General features: G+C 35.6%; 1 protein-coding gene across 1 annotated transcript in view; it reads right to left on the bottom strand.

The window, feature by feature from the left end:
* Window positions 1-10,930: 10,930 nt before the first annotated feature.
* LOC127154296 (ephrin type-B receptor 1) overlaps window positions 10,931-24,625 on the bottom strand; it is a 287,743-nt gene continuing 274,048 nt past the window's right edge. Inside the window, exons 14-16 of the mRNA XM_051095736.1 lie at window positions 22,253-22,446; window positions 21,973-22,128; window positions 10,931-17,097 (exon numbers count right to left, since the gene is read on the bottom strand). Coding sequence (XP_050951693.1) covers window positions 16,983-17,097; window positions 21,973-22,128; window positions 22,253-22,446 — 465 coding nt within the window. The 3' untranslated portion in view covers window positions 10,931-16,982. The remainder of the gene's footprint in view (window positions 17,098-21,972; window positions 22,129-22,252; window positions 22,447-24,625) is intronic.

The raw sequence follows: 24,625 nt of genomic DNA, 5'->3' as shown, positions 1-24,625 counted from the left end.
GTCCTCTTTTCAGATGAGAGCAAGTCTTGTATTTAATTTAGAAACCAATGTTCCTAGAGTCTGGAGGAAGGGTGGAGAAGCTCATAGCCCAAGTTGCTTGAAGTCCAGTAAGTTTCCATAGTCTATGATGATTTGGGGTGCAATGTCATCTGCTGGTGTTGGTCCACTGTTTTGAAAACCAAAGTCGCTGCACCCATTTATCAAGAAATTTTAGAGCACTTCATGCTTCCTTCTGTTGACCAGCTTTTTAAAGATGCTGATTTCATTTTCCAGCAGGATTTGGCACCTGCCCACACTGCCAAAAGCACCAAAAGTTGGTTAAATGACCATGGTGTTGGCGTGCTTGACTGGCCAGCAAACTCACCAGACCTGGTATTTTCAAGAGGAAAATGAGAAACAAGAGACCAAAAGTTTCACAATCTGAGTTGAATTACTGAAATAAACTTTTCCACAACATTCTAATTTATTGAGATGCACCTGTATATATATAGGCCTATATATGTATTACCCAGTCCTACCATTTACTGTATATTTATATTATAAATGTGACTTAAATTAGTCGTCTCCGACGTTAAAACCAGCGTTGTTGAGTGTAATCGGTTCGATCATCACTATAAACTTGGGATCTTAAATTCTATGTGAACAGCTACATCATATGAATCCGTGCTAATCCACCGACTAAACAAGATTAAATGGGATTTGGCTGGATAAATCTGGGCTATTCTCTTATTTCCAGAGGTGTAGTAATCACTTAAGCCTCAGCAAATAAGCAGTGAGGAAAACAAACAAACAAACAAACAAACAGGAAGTGAAGGTCAGAGTGGCTGCCCTGTTTCTCCTAGCGGCGCTGGGTACTGAAACAGGCTACACTTGCAGTCATGTGCATGCTGGGATGGATAATTACGGAGTCGCAGTCTGATGATTAAAATCATGATGAGGTTTCAGGCAGGAGGCAACAAACTCAGGAGCGAAGTGGCCTACGGTAAACACACTCAGACAATTATATACTCCAATTGCATGATACTGCACAAATACAGATACACAATAATAGACACACTGCACACAATTAGTCAACAGTGGAAAGCAAACAGACCAAAGTGGCCACTCAGACAATACATTAAATAGAGAAAATTTACTGGGCATGAAACTGTATTTTTATTTTTTTTAAGTGCATATATGTCTCTATAGCTCTATATATTTGTGACAAGATGAGTTGATTGTGTACCTCATTTTACTTTTCCTGTGTATAAAATGATTTTTTGCATGTACATTTTATACATCTCTGTAGAATTACAAAAAATGTGTATGTTTTTATTACTTTAATTAATCTTAACTCAACATTAACATCTTCACATTAGACTTTTTATGCATATTTGTCTCATGTATTTAATAACTTTGCTTTTTTGCCTTGTTTAATTAAAGCTATAGGCCTATTTTATGTTTCTGCCTCTTCAGTGAACTTGTTAACCTCACTTCACATCACTTTTATTTTACAGAATCTATCATCAAGAATCAAGGACAAACACAGATTTTAAAGGACTTTTTTTCATCAGGTATGTTAACTATTTTTCCATTTGTTTCTTATTTTTTAAATTGCTTGATATACTCAAATATCTCATCACTTGTGTAGTTCAGACCTCAAACCCATAAGTAAACAGACTTCTAAAAAGGCAAACATATTTTAAAAGGTTTTGTTTCTCATCAGAATACAAGACGACTCCATTAAACTGCAGATATACTGAGTGTTATTTCTCTTACAACCCAGACAGCACTGGCTTAATGGAAGGAATATTATACACATATGTGTCACCACATGGAGATGAAAACCTTGAGGCAATTTAGATATACTTCTTACTGAAAAAGTTACTGGAAGGCACACACACGTTACAGCAGATGTTTCCATAAGCTGATGGTTTGTTTGTCTGTGATTCGAGTTGTGCATTTCACAGTGAAGGAGATCAGTTTGGTTAAAACCAACTTTAAAAGTTTAGATAGTTTTGGATGGATTAATAGATGGATGGATGGACAGATGAATGAATGGACAGGCAAACTTGAAATGGATGGATGGAACAAATGATGGATGGACAGACAGAGATGGAAAGATGAAAGGATAAATGGATGGATGGATGGATGGATGGATGGAACAAAAGATGGACGGATGGATGGGCAGACAGACAGATGGAGGGAGGGATGGATGGATGGATGGAACAAACAATGGGTGGATGGGTGGAACAAATTATAGATTGATGAACGGACAGGGATGGATGGACAGACAGACAGACAGATGAATGGATGGATGAAACAAACGATGGATGGATGAACGGACAGAGATGGATGGATGGATGGATGGAACAAATGATGGATGGATGGATGGATGGATGGATGGGCAGACAGACAGATGGATGGATGGATAGAATAAAAAACGATGGATGGAAGGACAGAGATGGATGGATGGAAGGATGGATGGATGGATAAAACAAAATGGATGGATGGATGGATGAACGGACAGAGATGGATGGATGACGAATAGAACAAGCAATGGATGAAAGGACAGAGATGGATGGATGAATGGGCAGAGATGGATGGATGGATGGATGGATGAAACAAATGATGGATGGATGAACGGGCAGAGATGAATGGATGAAACAAACGGGATGAATGGATGGAAGGACAGAAATAGAGGGATGGATGAAACAAATAATAGATGGATAAACGGACAGAGATGGATGGACAAACGGACAGGGATGGATGGATGGATGGATGGATGATGGATGGATGGATGGGACAAATGATGGATGGACAGACAGAGATGGAATGATGAAAGGATAAATGGATGGATGGAACAAATGATGGACAGATGGATGGGCAGACAGACAGATGGATGGATGGAGGGATGGATGGATGGAACAAACAGTGGATGGATGGGTGGAACAAATTATGGATTGATGAACGGACAGGGATGGAGGGATTGATGAACGGACAGGGATGGATGGACAGACAGACAGACAGATGAATGGATGGATGAAACAAACAATGGATGGATGAACGGACAGAGATGGATGGATGGATGGATGGATGGATGAATGGATGGATGGATGGGCAGAGACAGATGGATGGATGGATTAAAAAACGATGGATGGAAGGAAAGAGATGGATGGATGGATGGATAAAACAAGATGGATGGATGGATGAACGGACAGAGATGGATGGATGATGGATAGAACAAGCAATGGATGAAAGGACAGAGATGGATGGATGAACGGGCAGAGATGAATGGATGGATGGATGGATGGATGAAACAAATGATGGACGGATGAACGGGCAGAGATAAATGGATGAAACAAATGGGATGGATGGATGGAACGACAGAAATGGAGGGATGGATGAAACAAATAATAGATGGATAAACAGACAGAGATGGATGGACAAACGGACAGGGATGGATGGATGAATGGATGGATGAATGGGACAAACGACAGACAAATGGGCGGACAGACAAAGATGGAGGGATGGATGGATGGATGAAACAAACGATGGATGACGAACAGACAGAGATGGATGGATGGATGGATGGATGGATGGAACAAACAATAGATGTATAAAATGGACAGAGGTGGATGGACGAATGGACAGGGATGGATAGATAGATGGACGGACAACAATTGATGGTGGACAAACTGACAGATAGATGAAACATGATGGATGGACAGACATACGATAGATAGATAGATAGATAGATAGATAGATAGATAGATAGACAAAGATATAATAGAACAAACAAAGAGGCAGAATAATTGGATGGAACTATTTGTCTTCCTGTCATTTCAGTTCAACTTCCTGTGGAGTGTGGTGGCCAATTCCATTCAAATTCACACTCATAAACTAAAAGTGAGAGCAGTAAAAGGCCAGCTTAGATCACCTAGTAACTATCAGAAACTGGTTTTAGCTGGATTGTCCAGTATGACCAAACAAACAAACAAACACTCACATATACACTCATGTTGGGCTCTTTCCAGTAAACAGTGAAGCTCTCAAATGTCTCAAAACACAAACACATATCTGATACACCTACGGGCTTCCACCTACTCAAACCCGTCTCACACACACACACTTTCTCTGGTAGAGTTTGCTCAAACGCATTAGTGCTGGAGCTGGGCCAGATCCGGCAGCTGTACGTGAGCTGCGGGGAGAAACTCGCCGGGATAGTAGAAGCATTTTAAAGCCACATTAAACCCAGCACTCCAAAACACATCCATATTCAAAGAGCCTCTCTGCCAAACACTCTGCATATTGCTATTAATAATACCCTTAAAGGCTGTTAAAAACACTCTGGATATTACAGGGGCCACGGTAAACATGTCACCACGCCACCGTTTCCCAGACTGCCTCTGAGCTACAGGGGCTCAAGGAGGACAAAAGAGACGCGCTGCAGATTCCGATGAGAGGCTTCTACCTGCTTATTACGCATCACCCGCTGTGGCCAATCAGAGTGCAGGAGTCGGAATACATTGAGAGAAACAATGGGCCCCCGGACAGACACAAGGCTCCATCCATCAGAACATCTATTAGGTACGGCTCTATTAGACGTGGCCTTTCCTGTGTATCATCATCATTTTTTTTTCTTCTTTTTTGTTCTTTATTTTTACCTCAATCTGTGTCATCAGTGGCTTTTTTCTCTTTCTTTGTCTCGCTCACTTTTTCATTCCATCAATCTCTCGCTCTTTGGTGATGGCATGCTGAGAGGCAATCCTCTTCTGCGGGTGATTGCCCTGTGAATATTTATAGACACAGAGAGAGAAAGAGAGAGAGAGGCCTCTATGCTGAACAGTTGTCTAGATTTCAGTACAGATTCTCTGATAAATACAAAGCATTTGATCTAATGCATCTGTAAATGTCTGGATTGGTTTTAAAGGGCTGCTCTAGTTAAGCTTGAATTCTGAAATCAGTTGAAGTTCAGGAACTATGTATAGGGACATAGTTTGATAAAATATTGCAATACACTTTATGATAAATCTTGAAATGGATCTGGAGAGTGTCATTTAAATCAGCTATGTACAATGTATATTGACTAGAGAAAAGAGGGCAAAAACTATAAACAACCATATTTTCAGGTACATACTGTTTAAAACAAGCAACTTTGTATTTGTGCATATCTGAAGGTGCATACTTCTGAAATATGAAAGTTTTTGCACTTTTGTTTTTCTGTAGTCAGTGTACATTGCATATAGCTGAGTTCATCTTATTAATTTGTTAAAAAGTTTTCAAGTTAAGGCCATTAAAATGAGTTTTAATGAGGAAAACATACTGTTCTGGATTTTGCCATATTTGCAGGGTTCGTGGCATTGTCTCTTAATGAAAGCACTGTGCAAAACCGCAAATGTCCAGGATTGTCTCCTAAAAATGATAAACTCCCTAAACACTTCTTTATATTCTGTTTTGTTTATGTTTGTGCAATTTGCCAAGGTATACAAGTAAATATAATGAACCAAATTCGACACTTTCCTCCTATATTTTCTTTCTGTGTTGAGTCAAATGGAACGCTGAAGCTTTAAACAAACTTTTATTTTGTGGCTGAATAAACCAGACGTTATGTACTGGCATTTACCAGTACCAGTACAATTTACCAGTACTCTGAATTATTTTATTGGTGACAAAAATCACCAGACATTAAAAACACAGAAATAAAATAAAATAAAATAAAATAAAATAAAATAAAATATTCTTTTCAAATTACATTGGGATCAATAAGGCTTTTTTGTTATTATTAATTTTATTATACACCAAGGACACATTAAATTGTCATGTGCAATACTGACCCTAAACTGTAAATGTAAAAACTGCTTTTGTCTTCATAAGATACTCTGTTGATACTACAACATGTACCAGACGTTATGCAAAATTAAAAAAAAAAAAAAAAAAACTTTATTTACCAGTACTCTGAATTATTTTATTGAAAATCACCAGACATTAAAAACACAGAAAAAAAAAAATATTAAATTAATTTAAATTCTTCTTTTCAAATTAAATTGGGGTCAATAAGGCTTTTTTTTTATTATTAATATTATTATACACCAAGGACACACTAAATTGTCATGTGCCATACTGACTTTTGGGTGGTTCTTGCCCAGAAATGTAAAAACTGCCCTATTTTTTGTCTTCATATGATACTCTGAATAAACTGAATAAAGCTGAATCAGGCTAATATATTTTTGAAAATTAGTAACACGTGGACTTGTTAAGCATGCCCTGTATGGTCAGTTTAGTGCATGTTCAAAAGCTTTTTCTATATGAATACTAAATTTGCATTTAAAATATCAGGAGTCATTTGTTTATTTAAAGAGAAAAGGAAAATACCTGTCCTGTCACATTTCATATCTGTGCATGATATGAATGCATTTAGAGGAACAGCATTCAGATGACCTTTACACAACCATATGACTTTATGAATTCTTTACAAAATCCTGATGGAAGTTTCTCTAAACCCCTATTGGGATGCAGAGGCATGCTGTTTATTTCCATTGAAAATCTAATGCAGCGCAGAACTCAGGCAGAGTTAAGCTGTCTACAGGCCCTGCACAAGATACACACAGCTTACCGGTGGATGTTTAAAATGCATTCTGGGAAATGACTTGGAAAGCCAGCGCTATGAAGCTAAAACGCTTCTTAAAAGGTATTTGCATGCAATCATTTTTCTACACACATCACACTGACTACTTACCAATAATGCTGTTTCAAGCTTGCTTTCTAGTGAAACACATCAGAACACACCTTACTTGCCTACTTAATTACTATATTTTCTATGTATTTGTTGCATTTTGTTTGTTTTTGAATCTATTCTGCTTTTTCTTAAAGTAATAGTTGAAAAATGAAAAATTGCTGAAAATGAATTCACCCTCAGACCCTTCAAGATATACAGTTAAAGTCAAAAGTTTACATACACCTTGCAGAATCTGCAAAATGTTATTTTATCAAAATAAGAGGGATCATACAAAATGCATGTTATTTTTTATTTAGTACCTGAATAAGATACTTCACATTAAAGACATTTTCATATAGTCCACAAGATAAAATAATAGTTACATTTATAAAAATGACCCCGTTCAAAAGTTTTCATGCACTTGATTCTTAATACTGTGTTGTTACCTGAATGATCCACAGCTGTGTTTTTGTTTAGCGATAGTTGTTCATGAATCCCTTGTTTGTCCTGAACAGTTAAACTGCCTGCTGTTCTTCAGAAAAATCCTTCAGGTCCTACAAATTCTACAAATTTCAAACAATGACTGTATGATTTAGAGATTCATCCTTTCACACTGAGGACAACTGAGGGATTCATATGCAACTATTACATTAGGTTTCAAATGCTTACTGATGCATAGAAGTAAACACGATGCATTAAGAATCAGGGGTGAAAACTTGTTGAATTTGACGACCAGGATAAATTTCACTTATTTTTTTTCTTCTGGGAAACATGTAAGTATCTTCTGTAGCTTCTGAAGTTTAGTTATAAATGGAAATGAAAAAATGTAGGCAAAATGAGAAAAATGTACACATCTTCATTCTGTTCAAAAGTTTTCACCCCCCGGCTCTTAATGTATCGTTTTTCCTTCTGGAGCATCAGTGAGCATTTGAACCTTCTGTAATAGTTGCATATGAGTCCCTCAGTTGTCCTCAGTGTGAAAAGATTCATCTCAAAATCATACAGTCATTGTTGGAAAGGATTCAAATACGCAAAAATGCTGAAAAAGTATAGAATTAGTGGGACCTGAAGGACAGCGGACAGTTTAACTGTTCAGGACAAACAAGGGATTCATGAACAACTACCACCAAACAAAAAAAAAAAAACAGCTGTAGATCATTCAGGTAACAACACAGTATTAAAAATCAAGTGTATGTAAACTTTTGAACGGGGTCATTTTTATAAATTCAACTATTATTTTTTCTTGTGGACTATATGTAAATGTCTTTTATGTAAAAAATATTTTATTCAGGTCAGTACTAAATAAAAAAAAATAACATGGATTTTGTATGATCCCCCTTATTTTGGTAAAATAATTAACCTTTTGCAGATTCTGCATGGTTTGATTCAACTGTAGATGAGTTTAACTTAACAGTTTTGGAGAAATTCAGCATTGCTCACCAAATAAACTGGAATTGCCATCCCAGAAAGCCTCATGAAAATGTTTCTTGTGTTTCAGGGTTCTCGTGATGCGCTGTGTGGACCCGTTTAAAAATCTGTTTGTTTTTATTCACAAATACAGAGGTTTTATCTGCTCCACTGAATCAATAAAGGAGACATTACAAGTCAAGTCTCTCCAGAACACACAAACACACTCGCAAACACTCTCCAATGCCATTAATTATCTGTCAGTGAGTATCTTCCGTATTCTCTCCCAGCCCTCACAAACACAATTCCCTCCACTTTAATTATATCAATAGAGATAACATATCAATTTAAACAAATGTTTGGGAGAGTGAGCCATGTGGAGAATTATCCATATAAATAGCCATTAAAAATGCATAACTGTCAATTATTGCTCTTGTAGAGTCGCAATTATGCAGTCTCGGTGACCTTGCATTGGTCTTTTCCATTAGGAAGACCTCTTTGAGAAATGAAGTGTCATGTTCCATACGGGGCTCGATCCCATCGGATAATGAAATAAAAGGAAGAGAGGAATAAACACGTCTCTAATGAACGCCCCGAGAACTTGGCTGGGAGGCTGAAAGAGAAGTTGTGCATGCTGGGAACGAGGTCAGCGCACCTGGACACGGGCTCATTTGATGTGCGATTCGTGTTTGAAATCATCATTTTACAGGCCAAGACACCGTCCTTGAAATTTTAAAGCATGCACACTAAATAAACTAGAACTTGATCTTTTCAGCAGTGTTGCAGTGTTTACATTTACAAAAAGTGGCTTTAGAAGCCAATATATTGGGTTTTACTGGCATATTAATGAACAGCAGTCTATCACTGGCCTATTTTACAATCAAATTTGTTTGTCCACCATAAATTTAGGACATAAATATATAATTAAAGAATGTGTGTGAATGCAGACGCAAGTGTAAATGCATTTTTATTGCATGATTATAATTATTTATTGATTATATTTTATTTTATTATAATACAATATTTTATTTTATGATAATTTTTTTATTTATTTTTGCTGTTGGACAAATGATGGATGTAAATAATAAAAAAAAGAACAACTTGCAGTTAGATTTTTTCATGCTTATTTTATGCTTACCTTAGTTTATTATACATAATTCATCAAATATCTTAATTTATCATGTAGTGTTATTAATTATTATTATTAGTAATAAATTATTCTTATTATTAACAGTAATACTAATACTAATAATAGTAATTGATAACTAGTATAAAAATTAATCACACTAAATGCATGCATTAAATTGACATCCCTAAAATAAACTAAATTAGGATTAAAAAATATAAAACTACTGCAGGTTTTTTTTTTTTTTTTTTTTTTTTTTCAAAATTTATATAATTTGTGTGTCAACCAAAATAAATAAATAAATAAATAAAAACAAAATAAGTAAAAAATAAATGAAGTTCATTTTTTGGCATAGCTAAAATTATTTATAAATTGCAATGTTTTGTTATCATATATTTTATATTTGCAGTTGCACAAATTATGCATAAAAAAGAATGACTTTCAGTTTGATTTTTTTTTCATGCTAATTTTATGCTATTCTTAGGGATGTCAGTTTATCTTAGTTTATTATATATAATTTATCAAATATCTTATTTTATCATGTAGTGTTATTAATTATTATTAGTAATCAATTCTTCTTATTATTATTATTAACAGTAATACTATTACAAATAATAGTAATTGATTACTAATATAAAAATTAATCACACCAAATGCATGCATTAAATTGACATCCCTAAAATAAACAAAATTAGCATTAAAAATATAAAACTACTGCAGGTATTTACTTATTTATTCTTTCAAAATGTATATCATTTGGGTGCCATAAAATAAAATAAAATAAAATAAAATAAAATATTAAATTAAAATAAATATTAAATTCAATTCAATTAAGTTAAATTAAATTGTGGGCATAGTGTGAAATGGAAGAACTCAAAAAAATCTATTTTTATTGCATGATTAGAATTATTTACAAATTATAATAAATTATTATAATGTATTTTATTTTAATTCAATTTTATTTTATTATAATTATTTTATTTTTGCTGTTGCACGAATAATGTATGTAAATTAAGAAAGAAAAAAAATCTGCAGTTTGATCTTTTTCCATGCTAATTTTATGCTTATCTTAGGAATATCAACTGATCTTAATTTATCAATTTATCATTTAGTGTTACTAATTATTATTTGCAATAAATTCTAACAATGTAAAAATTAATGCATTAAATTGACATCCCTAAAATAAACAAAATTAGCATTAAAAAGATAAAACTACTGCAGTTATATTTTTCTAAATGTATTTCATGTATCTTTTTATGCAACAGCAAAAAATAAATAAACTAAATAAATAATATTTAAATAAAATAAAATAAAACATTATTGTGAAACAGAAGAACTCAAACTCTGTGCTGAACTCCACAAGATAAAACATGAACTCAAAACTCAAAGAACACATCTAAAAATTGGAAAAAATGTGTCACGTCTCATATCAGAACCATTTAATATGTTTATTGCAACAACCATGTATATACGTTCAAATATCGTTGACCCATCTGACCCCAAATTCTTCCAGACAGCACTTTCACTTCTTAATAATTTGACAAACTATGTTGTTTTGGCAGGAATAATTACTAAAGCAGGCCACTGCCGTACAGCTATGAATTTAATGCCTCGTTAGTCAAATTATTACTCTAAAAATGTGTTCCTTGCTGTCTTTTTCAGCCGCCGTGCTACTCTGTAAGCACACTGCTGTTGTTTTCAAGATTTGAGGGTCTCGAGAGCGTCGGTAAACTCTTAACAGCTCTCGCAAACCCACACACGCGCACTCTCTTTACAACAGCAGCGGAGCGGCTGCACGTTTGACCTGCGGCTGTGCCTCATTATCAAGAGCCCTCTCCGGATGAAGATACCACTCGCTCGACTTCAGCTTTTCCAAGGTCTTTATTGAGTGCATTTCAGTACAATAGTTCTCAGAAAGTTACAGTTTCAAACTCTGACATACTCATCACAAGAAACGAGTGTTACTATACAGCCTCGGTGAGGTGAGGGGGGCTTTCCATCGCTCGGTATCTACAAAACAGTGCGAGCTAGTATCCATGCCATGCTAGTAATATCAACAGTCTCTTCAACCCTTTGACTCTCTGGCTTTTAGTCTCGGTTGCCGAAAGTAATGCTCCATTGAAAGTGTCGTTTGAAGTGCGCGAAAGCAAAAAACGGGCTCGTTCCTATCGGCGGTGTCAGACGACGCTTTTGTTTGCTCCAAACTCGCTTTTTGTTTGCGCTTGTGAAGTCTGAGCCGTGCTAGTGAACACATGCGCCGCTCAGACTTCAGTTGGCACCATAACAGCATCGCCGCTGATCCGCTGCCAAACGCTCACCAGACTCCACAATGTGTCGACACTCCAGGCAAAGAGCGATAAAATTAGACTCAAATCATTTCCGTTCATCCTCTCACTCCCTGCCTGTTCCCTCAACCCTCCGAGAGGAGGAAGAGGAGGATACCCTTGCAAGAGATGAAGATTATCCTCCATTGAGTTGTTGGACGTGTGCAAAACGAGAGGTTAAAATAAGAAAAGAAACACATTCGCAATAGAAACGATAGCGTTCATGTACATATTCAAATATAAATCATATACTACATCTGTATGGTTGTACGTGTGCGTTATGATCAAGCTTCAGTCTGTGCAAATGGTGAAGCAGCCATTAGTATGTTTTATGGGTCTGGCTTCCGGCTGCCTCCAACTATTTTTATCTGTACAAAACAGCTGATTTTATCTCAATCATGAACACTGGTTTGTAGTGCAAACAGTTTTACAGTTTACTGCATGTTATTCTTTGCATTATTTCCCAATAGCGGCTAATGAATCGGAAGTTGTGCCCATAGTCTTACTTTCCCGTTGAAGAAAATGGTGGATAGCTATCGATGGAAGGATATATTGACCAGGCTGATTATTTGGCCATTTCGCATGAACAGAAATGAACAGAAATGGCAGATCTTCTGTGCATCAGTTACAAAATCTAAAGCTTTTCACTGGACAAAAGTTTGGGGTCTGTAAGATTTCGGAATATTTTTAAAAGTCTTATGCTCATCAAGGCCGCATTTATTTGATCAAAAATACTGTAAAGGAAAATGATATTGTGAATAATTATTATTATTTAAAATAACGGTTTTATATTTTAATATATTTTAAAATGTAATTTATTCCTGTGATGCAAAGCTAAATATTCAGCATCATTACTCCAGTCTTTAGTGTCACATGATCCTTCAGAAATTAATATCCTTTAGAATTTAATATGTTGTTTTCCTGATTAAAAATGTTTCTTATTTTTTATGTGTGTTGAAAAACAAGTGTTGTGCTCAATACTTTTTGTGGATACACAATATATATTTTTTCCCAGGATTCTTTGATGATTATAAACTACAAAAACATAATTGATTTGAATGCTATTAATTGTATTTATTTTGCATGTGTTTTATATGCAATATATTTTTTATGATGCATATATTGTATATATATATATATATATATAATAAAATACAATATATATATATATATATATATATATATATACATAGTATATTGTATTGTATATGTTTTATATGCAATATATTATTTATAACGCATGTATTTTATGTATTAAATTTACAATATATGCATTATAAAAATATATTGCATGTAATATATTTGTTGCATATATTTTATATGCAATGTATTATTTATAATGCATGTACTTTATTATGGTAACATATATATATATACACAAAAAAAATTATACATTATAAAAATATATTGCATGTAGTATATATATATATATATTTTTTTTTTTATTTTTTTTTTTATTTTTACCTGTCATTTTTGATGCTTTAAATGCATCTTTGTTGAATAACAGTATTATTTCTTAAAATCTTAGTGACCCCAAACTTTTGAACTGTAGTATATACTGCAGAGATGCCAATATCTAGGGTTTTAGCTAATAATGATGCATAATATATATTATGAGTTAATTAAAAAAAAAAAAAAAACTCCCTGTTCTGGATATTGGCTTTTTCCTTTTTCCAAAACCCATATTGCTCTAAAACTGATATTCTCTCAGCCCTCTCTCAAAAATACACCTGGAAGTCAACATGAAATGCCAGTTGCAAACCATTGCACTTTGATATGCAGTAATTATAAATGAAACAAGATATGATGATGGGACTTAATTTTAACCACCATGATTGTGAAAAGAATAAAGAACAACTCTGGTTAGAGGGGAGAAGTTGAAAGAAACATGTAGTCAATTTTTAATTTCATGCTGACTTAATACTCTAATCTTTAATGTCTGTCACTTACTTCTTTCCCCATCCTGCACTCTCTACTGTCTCTCTCTCGCTCTCTCTTTCATTCTGCATCTCACTCCAGCTCATTCATCACTCTCCTCAGTCTGTGTGCTGCACCCGCAGGTATCCCAGCAGGCTCCGCCCTCCCCAGTGTGTCCACGGCGATGAGCGCAAGTCAGCCATTTTTCAGCTGGGCCATACGGCAGGACGCCGGACAGCTTGGTTACGCCCCGCCGCGAACGAGCTGGACGCGGGCCACGCCGAGGATACTTTGTGATCATTAATTGAGCTGCCTCCGCTCCTTTACGCAGAGGCAGAGGGGAAGACGTCTTCATCGTGTGCTAACACATTTACAGAGCCAGACATTATCGCTACTACCGTCGTATGGAGGAACAGATTCACTTTTTTTAATGCAATACAGCTGAGGAGTGAGTGTGTGTGTGTGTGTGTGTGCACTAAAAGAATAAGCCTCTTGGCAGAAGCTGTAAAACTGTGTCATCCCTAACAAAGAGCCAATACACTCTTTGGTTGCCATGGTGAAATTCATTGTAGCCAATTAGGTGCAACACCTTGGGTATATCTGCATGATGGATTGTGTGTGTGTGTTATTCGTAGAGAATAACCATAAACCATGAGTCTCATTAACTTACAAGCAATGTAGCGGCTTATTCATTACACACACACCATTCACATCAGGCGAATGAATGGTACAGCTGCTAACCTCTACAAACCGTTATGTTTTAAATCTTACATTTGGGTCCTTTAACGCTAAACCTTATGAGTTCCCGTAGAGCTGCTTTTAGCCGTTATGACCTCAAAAAGCTGGAACATTTGAACAATTACTTTTATATTGATTCATTTACAAGACTATATTATCCAAAGCAACTCACAAATGAGGAAGGCTGTAAGCGATTTTATCGTAAAAGCTACATATTTGCAGCACACAATGATTAGATGAGCTCCCAATCATTCAAATTTATTTTTTTATTTATTTTTAAGTTTGCTTTTTAACATTTAAATTCATATTTCTTCACAAGCTTTTTTTCTTTTTTTTTTTTTTCTTTTTTTTTTTTTAATATAAATGCAGTTTTATATTTTTTTAGGCATTTTTAGCTGTATTTTGTATTTGAAATGTGCAAATAAATAGTATAATATGCAATAAATAATATGCAAATAAAATGCTAATATTATTATTTGTAACACTTTACAATAAAGTTTAATTTATTAACATAAATTAATGCATCTACTAATCTAGATTAATTTAATAAATACATTATGGTTCATAAATTCATGTTTATTCAATGTTTATGTTCATTTATACAACCTGAAATGTTAAAATGTTTTAGTAGTTTTAGAAATTGACATTTACCTACATTAATACATATTTTAAAAATGTTAGGCCATACATACAAAATGCATTAATATAATATTGACAATTTGGACCTTACTGTATAGTGTCACCAATAATAATAATAATAATAATAATAATAATAATAATAATTAATGTAATGATTATGGGGCTTAAATACATACATACATATATATATATATATATATATATATATAATTATTATTATTATTAATATTATTATTATGATTACTAATAATAATAATAATAAATAATGTAATGATTGTGGGGTTTAAATAATAATAATTATTATTATTATTATTAATACTACTACTACTACTAATAACAATGTCATGATTTTGGGTCTTAATTATTAATATTACTATTATTATTATTAGTTATTATTATTTCTAGTATTAATAATAATAATAATAATATGAATAATAATAATCATTATTATTAATAATGTAATGATTTGGGGGCTTAAATATTAATAATGAGTTATTGGTCAGACATCACTTAAGGTGAGTGTGAGAGCATCAGCTGTCCACTACATTAATAATAACAATAATTATAAGTATTATTATTACTATTATTAGTATTTTAAAAATTAACGTAAGGATTTTGAGGCTTAAATATTAATGGTAAGTTAACAACAACAATAGCAACAACAATAATAATAATCATTATAATAATTATTATTATTTTTATTATTATGATCAATCAGCTGATGCTATTTCTCCATGGCAACCAAAAAGGAACAGCCCAAAGCCATCAACAGACCGTGTGTGTGTGTGTGTGTGTGTTACCCAGTGCTTAGTTGACTGCTTAAGTAGAATGTGCTCAATGGGGTGGCGTTAGGCATCTGTTCATAAAGGGTCACACAGATGTTCGATCCAGACACACACACAAATAAATGGAGAGCTTATGACACGAAAGAACATGTACCGCATTTAGCAATGTCATCCACAAACATCTGGAGCCGAGAAAGTGACTCGGCCTGATAAAAGCGGTGAAGGGCAGCGCTTTCGCGAGTCTCTTCGTTTCCTGCCTGCGACCTTTCCGTTCGCTTATCATGTAAACACGTGCTTGGAAACAGATTAGCGGTTTTAAAGACCCTGTAAGACCAACATTAGTACAGCTTATTAACAGTGGAACTACATTTAAGTGTACTAGCTAGTTTAGGCGATGACGACGCACCCTCCCAACGCTAGTCGACGCATTCAAACACTCTGACACGAAACTAACAAGAACGACTAGAAGTAGAAGTAGAAGAAGAAGAGGTGGAAGAAAGAAAAGCTGTACACGTAAGTGCTCGTCAGCGTGGAAACACCTACAATAAACACTGTTTAGTGGCCTGAATGCGTAGCTTTTTTCACCTAAAGTATATCTTTTGTAACGCTAGTTTATACACAACTAACTGATATTTACACAACATCGACAGAGTCAGAGTTCATCCCAGATTGTTCTCGTGGCGTCACACTGACGTAAGCGAGTTCGTGTCCTGCAGAATTGGCCGTTCTGGTCCAACGCGCAACATTGCCAAAAATGCAAGCGGAAGAAGAGGGTATTTACATACAGGTCCGTTACACTTCACCTTCAATATGAAGGTTTACTCTGAAGATATACTCGTATTTATTTAAAGATATACATCATTTACGCTCGTATGGCCTAGGGATGGGACGCAGGCATACACAGGATGTCCTTTGGCAACGTCAGCCATACCGAGATCGACAGGTAGTGTAAGTGGGAAGCAGTGACTATAGAAGGTTTATAGTGGAAAAAAAAGAAGAACGAAAGAACCTTGTAGAAAACGATGTGTGACGTCTCGGAATCGGAATAGTCTTGATGAGCATCGTAAACTAACTAATGATGAGAAGAGGACAAAAAGAGTCCGCTTCTTGCGTTTCCCTGTAAATGTAGCCCGGAGAGACAAACAGCCGACGGGTTAACAGATGTCCTACGAGTCCCGCCGGTGCTGTTCCGATCTGGTCTGTTGGATGTGGGATAATGGTTCCTCTCCTGAAACACGTTCTCAGATCAGGATGATAGTCTCTATTCTGGCGCGCTCCGATGGGATTGGGCTCACCCGCTGGTAATTCTTCCGCAAGCTGCCCAGCCCGTCGTCCGGCGCCCCCTGTAGTCATGCCAGCGTCGTGCCCGTCTGGCACTGGGACATCTGCAGGTGCATGGACTGAATGCTGTTGAGGATTTTCTTCTGATGGCCGGCGAGAGTCACACCTATCCTCAACAGGTCCCTGCGAACACAAGAAGAATGCATAACTACAGTTAATAGGGGACATACGTTCAAATGCAGTATCTGGGTTCCCACACCTTGGTTAACTTCAAATTGCAAGGACCTTTCAAGGACTTTCCAAGTCCAATACCCTCAAATTCAAGGACTCAATGTGGGGACACATTTTAAGTGAGAGCAAGGTTACATTGTGTTACCTTGTAAGATACATTGATCGGAACTTCTGCAGCGATGTAGGATGATTTTGAAATGATTTTTGAAGTTGAGGGAGAAAATACGATTGGAGTTTTTCGACATACCTTAACTGTCTTGAGCTGGAATACATGGTTACACAGAGAAACAAAGATTAAAAAGTATTTAAATTGTGTTTTTTAAAACAAAATCGCTAGATAAGACCCTTCTTCCTCGGCTGGGATCATTTACAATCCGCATTTGAGATCGTTTGAAGCCGCATTTAAACTGCATTTTGGAAGATAAAATCTGGGCACCACATCAGTCCATTATATGGAGAAAAATGCAGAAATGCTTTCCTCAAAAAACAATTTCTTTACGACTGAAGAAAGAAAGACATGAACATCTTGGATGACAAGGGGGTGAGTACATTATATGTGAATCTTTGTTTTGGAAGTGGACTTCTCCTTTAATAACGAAATGCAATAACTAATATTTACCAATACTTTCACACCTTAAAGGGACAGTTCACCCAAAAATGAAAACTACCTCATGATTTACTCACCCTCAAGCCATCCTAGGACTTCCTTCTTTCAGACGAAGACAATCTGAGTTACATTAAAAAATGTCCTGGCTCTTTACAGCTTTATAATGGCAGTGATAGGCTGTTGAGATTTTGAAGTCCAATAAAATTCATCCATCCATCATAAAAAGTGCTCCACACAGCTCCGGGGGGTTTAACTTTTTCCTAGCCAAACACTGAATTTTCCGGGTTTCCACGTTCCTGTTACAGAGTGAAATGTCGATCGTGATAAAGTGATAAAGGCCTGTGCAAGCTTTAGGGATGCTGATGGACGTGATCTACTGCATGTTTGCTTTGATAATAATAATAAATGATCCAAATGCAGTTTTTGATAAAAATGCAATTTTCTCAGCTTTTTGCTCAAAATGTTGCTTTTTTTTTTTTTTTTTTTTTAAATGAAACCTACCTACATTCAAGTATTTATAAAAAGGAATGCTTGAAGCTTTTTTGTTTGTTTGTTTAAAGATAGAGGTTCAGATCTTTATTTTGATTTATTTTGCATTTTCAGATATTCATATGACAAAACATTCAAAATATTCTCAAAAATGCTGGTGGTGGCTTTAAAAAAAATGTTGGCAGGGAAAGAGCTAATAAAGGCCTTCTGAAGTTAATCAACGTGTTTGTGTAAGAAAATATCCATATTTAAATCGTTATGAACCATAATCTCAAGTTTCCGCTAACTGTCGTACGTCCATTCACAAGAGAATGGCGGATAATGTAAATGTAGTGTAAACTCCAGTGAAAATATGTCTCGCAAGAACCGTTGTTTACAACAAAGGAAAACCAGTCTCCTCTTGGACATTTTTCTTTACAAATCCTCATTTTATACTTCTAATTTGTGACCAGTGTTTTGTTTTTTGCTCTCTCCATCATCTAAAGAAACGTCTCTATTTGCCCCAGAAGGCATTTTATTAACCCCCTGCAGTCGTGCGGAGCACTTTTTATGATGGACAGATGTACTTTATTGGACTTCAAAATTTCAACACCCATTCACTGCCATTATAAAGCTTGGATGAGCCAAGACATTTTTAAATATAACTCCAATTGCATTTGTCTGAAAGAAGAAAGTAATATACACCTAGGATGGCTTAAGTAAATCATGGGGTTATTTTCATTTTTGGGTGAATTATCCCTTTAATTTGCACGATACATTTAAATAAACGTTTGAAAATTTATTATCAACAAATATGAAATAGAGAACAATTCACAAAAGTATCTAATAATGAATGGTAATATAAAATAACTTAAATAAAATACTAAATATAAATTAATATGTACATTTTGTTTTTATGTCTCTGACATTACATTAACATTGATGATTTCATTGCTCATACTATTAAAAAAAATCCTTTAAAATATAGCTCAACAGGTTCCTTTTAACTTTGTCTGAATGCAGGACACTTTAATAACCTTAATAATGATAAGGTTGAGTACCTTGCTATCACACATCTGCCTGTTATCAACGGGCATAATCATCCATGCTAATGAACATGGTTAAATTATTATTATTCTAATAGTAGTAAAAATCCACTAAAAGCAGTTTGCCAGATGGCACAGGAAAACCTTCACTCCCAGAGCAACTCTCGCCAAGCGCTTCTTCCTGTTAGGAGAGTAATGGTCAGCATATCAAAAGGCCAAGTAAGCATGTGATTTTAGGTGACTGTTTCATTGCACCCTTTAAATTACGAAGACAAAAGAGCAACTCTGAATAAACGCTCAATTTACTCCGCTGTCCTCCGAGAAAAGCCTTTATTCTGAATAGAAACAACCTGTACTATCAATATACGAACCATTCAAACAACACAGGAGAGAAGAACAGCGCAGAGCCCCTACAGGTTTATAGATGTGAGAGCAAACAGCATTAACACATGAAAGCCGCTTGCATTTAACTTCCTGTTTATGCGTGGGCTCATACTTATGTTGCTAATTAAGCGCAGACCCTCTCTGTGAGCGCCGGCTGCATTAATCAGAGCGTCAGAGACGCTGCAACTCACAGTACGCTTCCTGCCACGAACAAAACACCAGGAGACGTGTTTTAAACATCATCAACAGCATATCCACCTGTTCGCTCGATAGCGACTCGAGTCAAAACACACGCGCACATACCTTAGCGATTCATGCTAATCCCACTGTATAGTTTAGAAATCGATAATAAACAAGTTTGATGAGATATCTGCCCGCCCAGCATTCTGTGATCAATGGCTGTCTGAAACCAGCTTTAATCACCCTTCACACAGATACAACAAACTAACTCATCCAAGCATTAGACATCATCTGAAATAAACCAATAATATGACAGGACGGCTGAATAAGGCTCATAATTGTTGTAAACATAACGATTTTTTGAAACAGATGTTGTTAACAGTGTGATCCATGAAAGCCTGTTTCCAACTCAGAGTAAAAAAAAAATAATCAGGAAACTAACAGAAGAAGTTTAAAACAGGAAATAAAGTTGCAAATGTGAGGTCAAAAGTCAATTTTGAGAAATAAGATTGCAGTTAGGTGTTTAACTAGTTGTATGACCAGGTGATGGAGTTAATTTAAGCAACTCAGAGCTGGCAGACCATCTCGGCTAAGAAGGTGAGGAAATGGCTAACAACATTTCAAAATGCTTCTGAATGGTTAACCAGTTTAACTACCTCAAGCTAGTATGGCATGGTTTTACCAGCAGGGTACAGCTTTAGTAACCATGATGAAAGCCAAATAAATCTAACAAATTATAATTTTAGATATGGTTAGACTTGCCATTAGGTGGTTCACAATTTGGTTCCAAGCTGGTTCCAATTTGACCATGTCGGCCAACCTGGTTAGAGCTGGTGGACCAAGCTGGTGAGAAGCTTGCTAATATATTTCAAAATACTTCCAAAAGGTTAACTAGTTTAACTAACTCAAGCTGGTACCGTCTCGTTTTACCAGCGGGGTAAATCTTTATTAACAATAGTGAAAACCAATGAAATCTAATAAATATAAGACCTTTAGAAATTGTTAGACTGGCCATTAGCTGGTTCACTCTGGATTAGGTTGTCAACTAGTTGCATGACTAGATGATAGGTCCAATTTGACCATGTCTTTTAACCTGGTTAGAACTGGTGGACCAAGCTGATGAGGAGCTTGCTAACATATTTCAAAGCACTTCCAAATGGTTGACCACTTTGACTTGCTCAAACTGGTACGGTATGGTTTAACTAGCAGGGTACAGCTTTAGTAACAATGGTGAAAGCCGAATTAATCTAATAAATATAGGAACTTTAGAAATGGTTAGACTGGTCATTATCTGGTTCACTCTGGTCTAGGTTGTTGACTAGTTGTATGACTCGGTGATAGGTCCAATTTGACCATGTTCAATCAACCTGGTTAGAGCTGGTGGACCAAGCTGGTGAGAAGCTTGCTAACCATATTTCAAAACACTTCAGAATGGTTGACCTGTTTAACTAGCTCAAGCTGGTACAGCCTGGTTTTACCAGCTGGGTAAAGCTTTAGTAACAATGAAAACAATAAAGCTTAAAAAATATACAAACTTAATAAACTGTGAGAATGATCATAAGATAGTCCAAGCTGGTTGACTAGTTGTATGACAGGTCCAATTTGACCATGTCAGTCAACCTGGTTAGAGCTGATGGGCCAAGCTGATAAAGAGCTTGCAAACCAGCAGGATGAAGCTTCAGTAACAATGATAAAAAACTAATAAATGTAAGAACTTTAGAAACTGTGAGACTGTTCATTAGCTGGTCCAAGCTTGTTAGGTGGTTGACTAGTTAAATGACTAGCTGACAGGGTCAAATTTACTATGACAGTCAACCTGGTTAGAGATGGAGGACCATCTTGGCTAAGCTGGTGGAGCTGGGCAACCACATCTCAGAACACCTTCAGAATGTTTGACTAGTTTAACCACCTTAAACTAGCCTGTTTTTTCCCAACTGGATTGGCTGGTTTATTAGTTGGTTAATCAGAAGTTTGGCCTGATAGATCATGTTGGCCAGCCTGGATAGAACCACATTCTAAAACAACTTGGACTGTTTGACCAGCTTGACCATCTAATGCCAAAATGGATTTTTAAAATAACTTTATTGACAATAATGAGACCCCTATGTTGAGAAGTTTTAACATTTAAGAGTTCACACTCACTCTGAAGTCATCTGGGTGACCAGCTGTAGGGACGTGAAGCCAGAGTTGAGGAAGTTGTCTCTGTACTGGGACATCTTGACGGCAGCCAGCCAGTCCTCTACAGAACTAAAGGTGGTGAAATCTGGGATGGACCTGTCCAACAACGGCTGGGACGGACTGGAGAAGGAGAGAGAAAGAGAGAGTGAGATACAGAGGGAAAGAGAGGTTTCATCACCCAACAGTGGGTGTTCCCCACTGGTATACAAACAAAACGTGGGTAGGATAAGATTGTATGACTCACATAGTGGGTATGCTGGCAACTGCTTTAAGGCTGGTGGGGTTGCGGATGAGTTTGTCAAGCGTATTGACGATATCCGTGAAGCGTGGCCGAGCGTTCCGATCTTTTTGCCAGCAGTCGAGCATCAGCTGGTGGAGAGCAGTGGGACAGTCCATGGGGGGCGGCAGCCTGTAATCCTGCTCTATAGCATTGATCACCTACACACACAGATATTATTGTCATTTGTGGGGGAACACTTACATGTATAATTTTTAAATACTTCTGGAGTCTCTTTGTGGAGCTGTCACAAAAGCTAAAAAGGTACCTTATTTGCCCCTAAATGGTACATATTAGTACATTAAAGGTACATATTAATACTTAAAGTGTCCCAGTGACAGATTTGTACCTTTTTCTGAGAGAGACATTACAAATTTTGACTATTAACTAAATTATTCACTCAGAAAGAGTCACTGAACAAACAAGTGATCAAACCTAAACAAATCTTTTAGAGAATTCAAAAGATTTAAATCACTAAATCAAAACCTCCATCACTAGAAGAAAATGGTTTTAGGTGCTTAAATAAGAACTAAATAATACCATAACCATTTCATTAAAAAAAAAGCACACAATATTATTTTATCACACATAAACTGCCATGTAAGTCAGTTTTGTTGCATAGATGTTGCAACACAACACAAAAACAACACATGAACATCATTAATGTTTAAATGTGATCTGTCGTTTTACCCTCCTCAAACACTGGACTGTCTTCCCATATTCCTCTCTCTCTCTGATTCTCTCTGACACAAACAAACATCAAATGAACAAACAAGCACACTGTCTGTCCTCTGCATACCAATCTAGAGCTCTGGTTCACACAAACATGAATCTAAATATTTGAGGATCAGTACATTCTCTTCCATTTTTCTCCTAAACGGGACCGCGGTGAGAAGTGGGCACTGAGCTGCAGATGTCCTGCTGTTTCATTATGCTGATATGATCTTTTTATGGCAATTTGGGATCGGATGATCGTTAAAAGCTCTAGAAGATGAGATAATGAAGTGTGTGATAGGCCGAAGAAACATTATCCAGCTCATCTACAACTTTACCTTTGGTGGTTCTTCTGTGACAGAGAGTATAACATGGGAGCTCTGTTGCTTTGTTTGTGTTTTGGTGCATGTCATGAGATGTTAAACATAGTGTGAAACACAATCAGCCAGCTTTACAGTCAGAGTCCTTCATAAGGTGGTTTTCATGAATATTTAACAACTGAATTTTCAAATACAACATAAGAAATTAAGTCTGTCAAGCATGACAAACAACACCTCTTTTGAGCAACGGAGACTATCTTACAGGGAATGTACAGAAAGTAGAAAGCGTAATAATGTCTTTAATTTATTTTCTTTGATTTGAATGTACTGAATTTCTGAGCGTTTAAATAGTTTTTACAGTTGTGAGTTCGGCAGTCATTACAGTCACAAGTTCCTCAGGGTTCGTTCTGCATCTCTGATGTGTTAACTGGATGCTAAAAGGATTGGGGAATTTATGTTTTTATTGGCAGGATTTTCTGAAAATCCCCAGAGAGCCTCGAATGAGTCTGCTGTATTCACAATTCGAACAGGAAAAACTTTTGTCTGCACTGAAACGCAGATGCTGAGAGAATTGAATGCGGAAAGACTTAAAGGCAGGTATTGTAGATTCAAAGGGAAAAATGGTAAGATTCAAAGTAGTGAGCCTTAGAGCCAAAGAAATAAAACTGGGAATGAAAGGGAATGAGACTCAGGGCAGTGATTTTCAGAGGCAGAGCCAAAGGGTTGTTGGTGCTTTATAGTTAATCATACACTTTACATACATCATGAATGCGCTGCAAAGCCTTACACTTGTAAAAAGAAAAGATACAAAAGCTGTCACTGGGCTTGTAACCATTTAAAAGTTACTGAAATGTACCATTTAGGTACTGATATGCACCTTTAAGGTAATAATATGCACCCATTAAGTATGGAAAAAATGTGTACCTTTTATCATTATATTTGTATTATATTATATTATATTATATTATTAACATTTGCTCAAAGTTTTTTTAGTATATTTTCAATTATTCAAAAAATATTGAATAATATAATATAATATAATATAATACAAAAGTTTTATATCGTATTTTACTCAGTTTTCTTTGTTTAAGATTCAGAGCTAGTGTAAAAAAGTATAGTAGTAAATGATAAATGATTTAAAAATCATTAATTAATTAATAATTTAATAAAATAAAATAATTGACTCAGTTTGCTCAGTTTAAGATTCAGGGCTAGTGTGACAAAGTATAATAAAATATTATTAATTATTTTAAATAATATATAATAATATATAGTATATAACATAACAAAATATAATATAATATAA

The sequence above is a fragment of the Labeo rohita genome, chromosome 2 (genome assembly GCF_022985175.1).
Source record: "Labeo rohita strain BAU-BD-2019 chromosome 2, IGBB_LRoh.1.0, whole genome shotgun sequence".
Taxonomy (NCBI): domain Eukaryota; kingdom Metazoa; phylum Chordata; class Actinopteri; order Cypriniformes; family Cyprinidae; genus Labeo; species Labeo rohita.
Note: the sequence above shows the minus strand (reverse complement) of the source record. Positions and strands in the feature narration are given on the sequence as shown.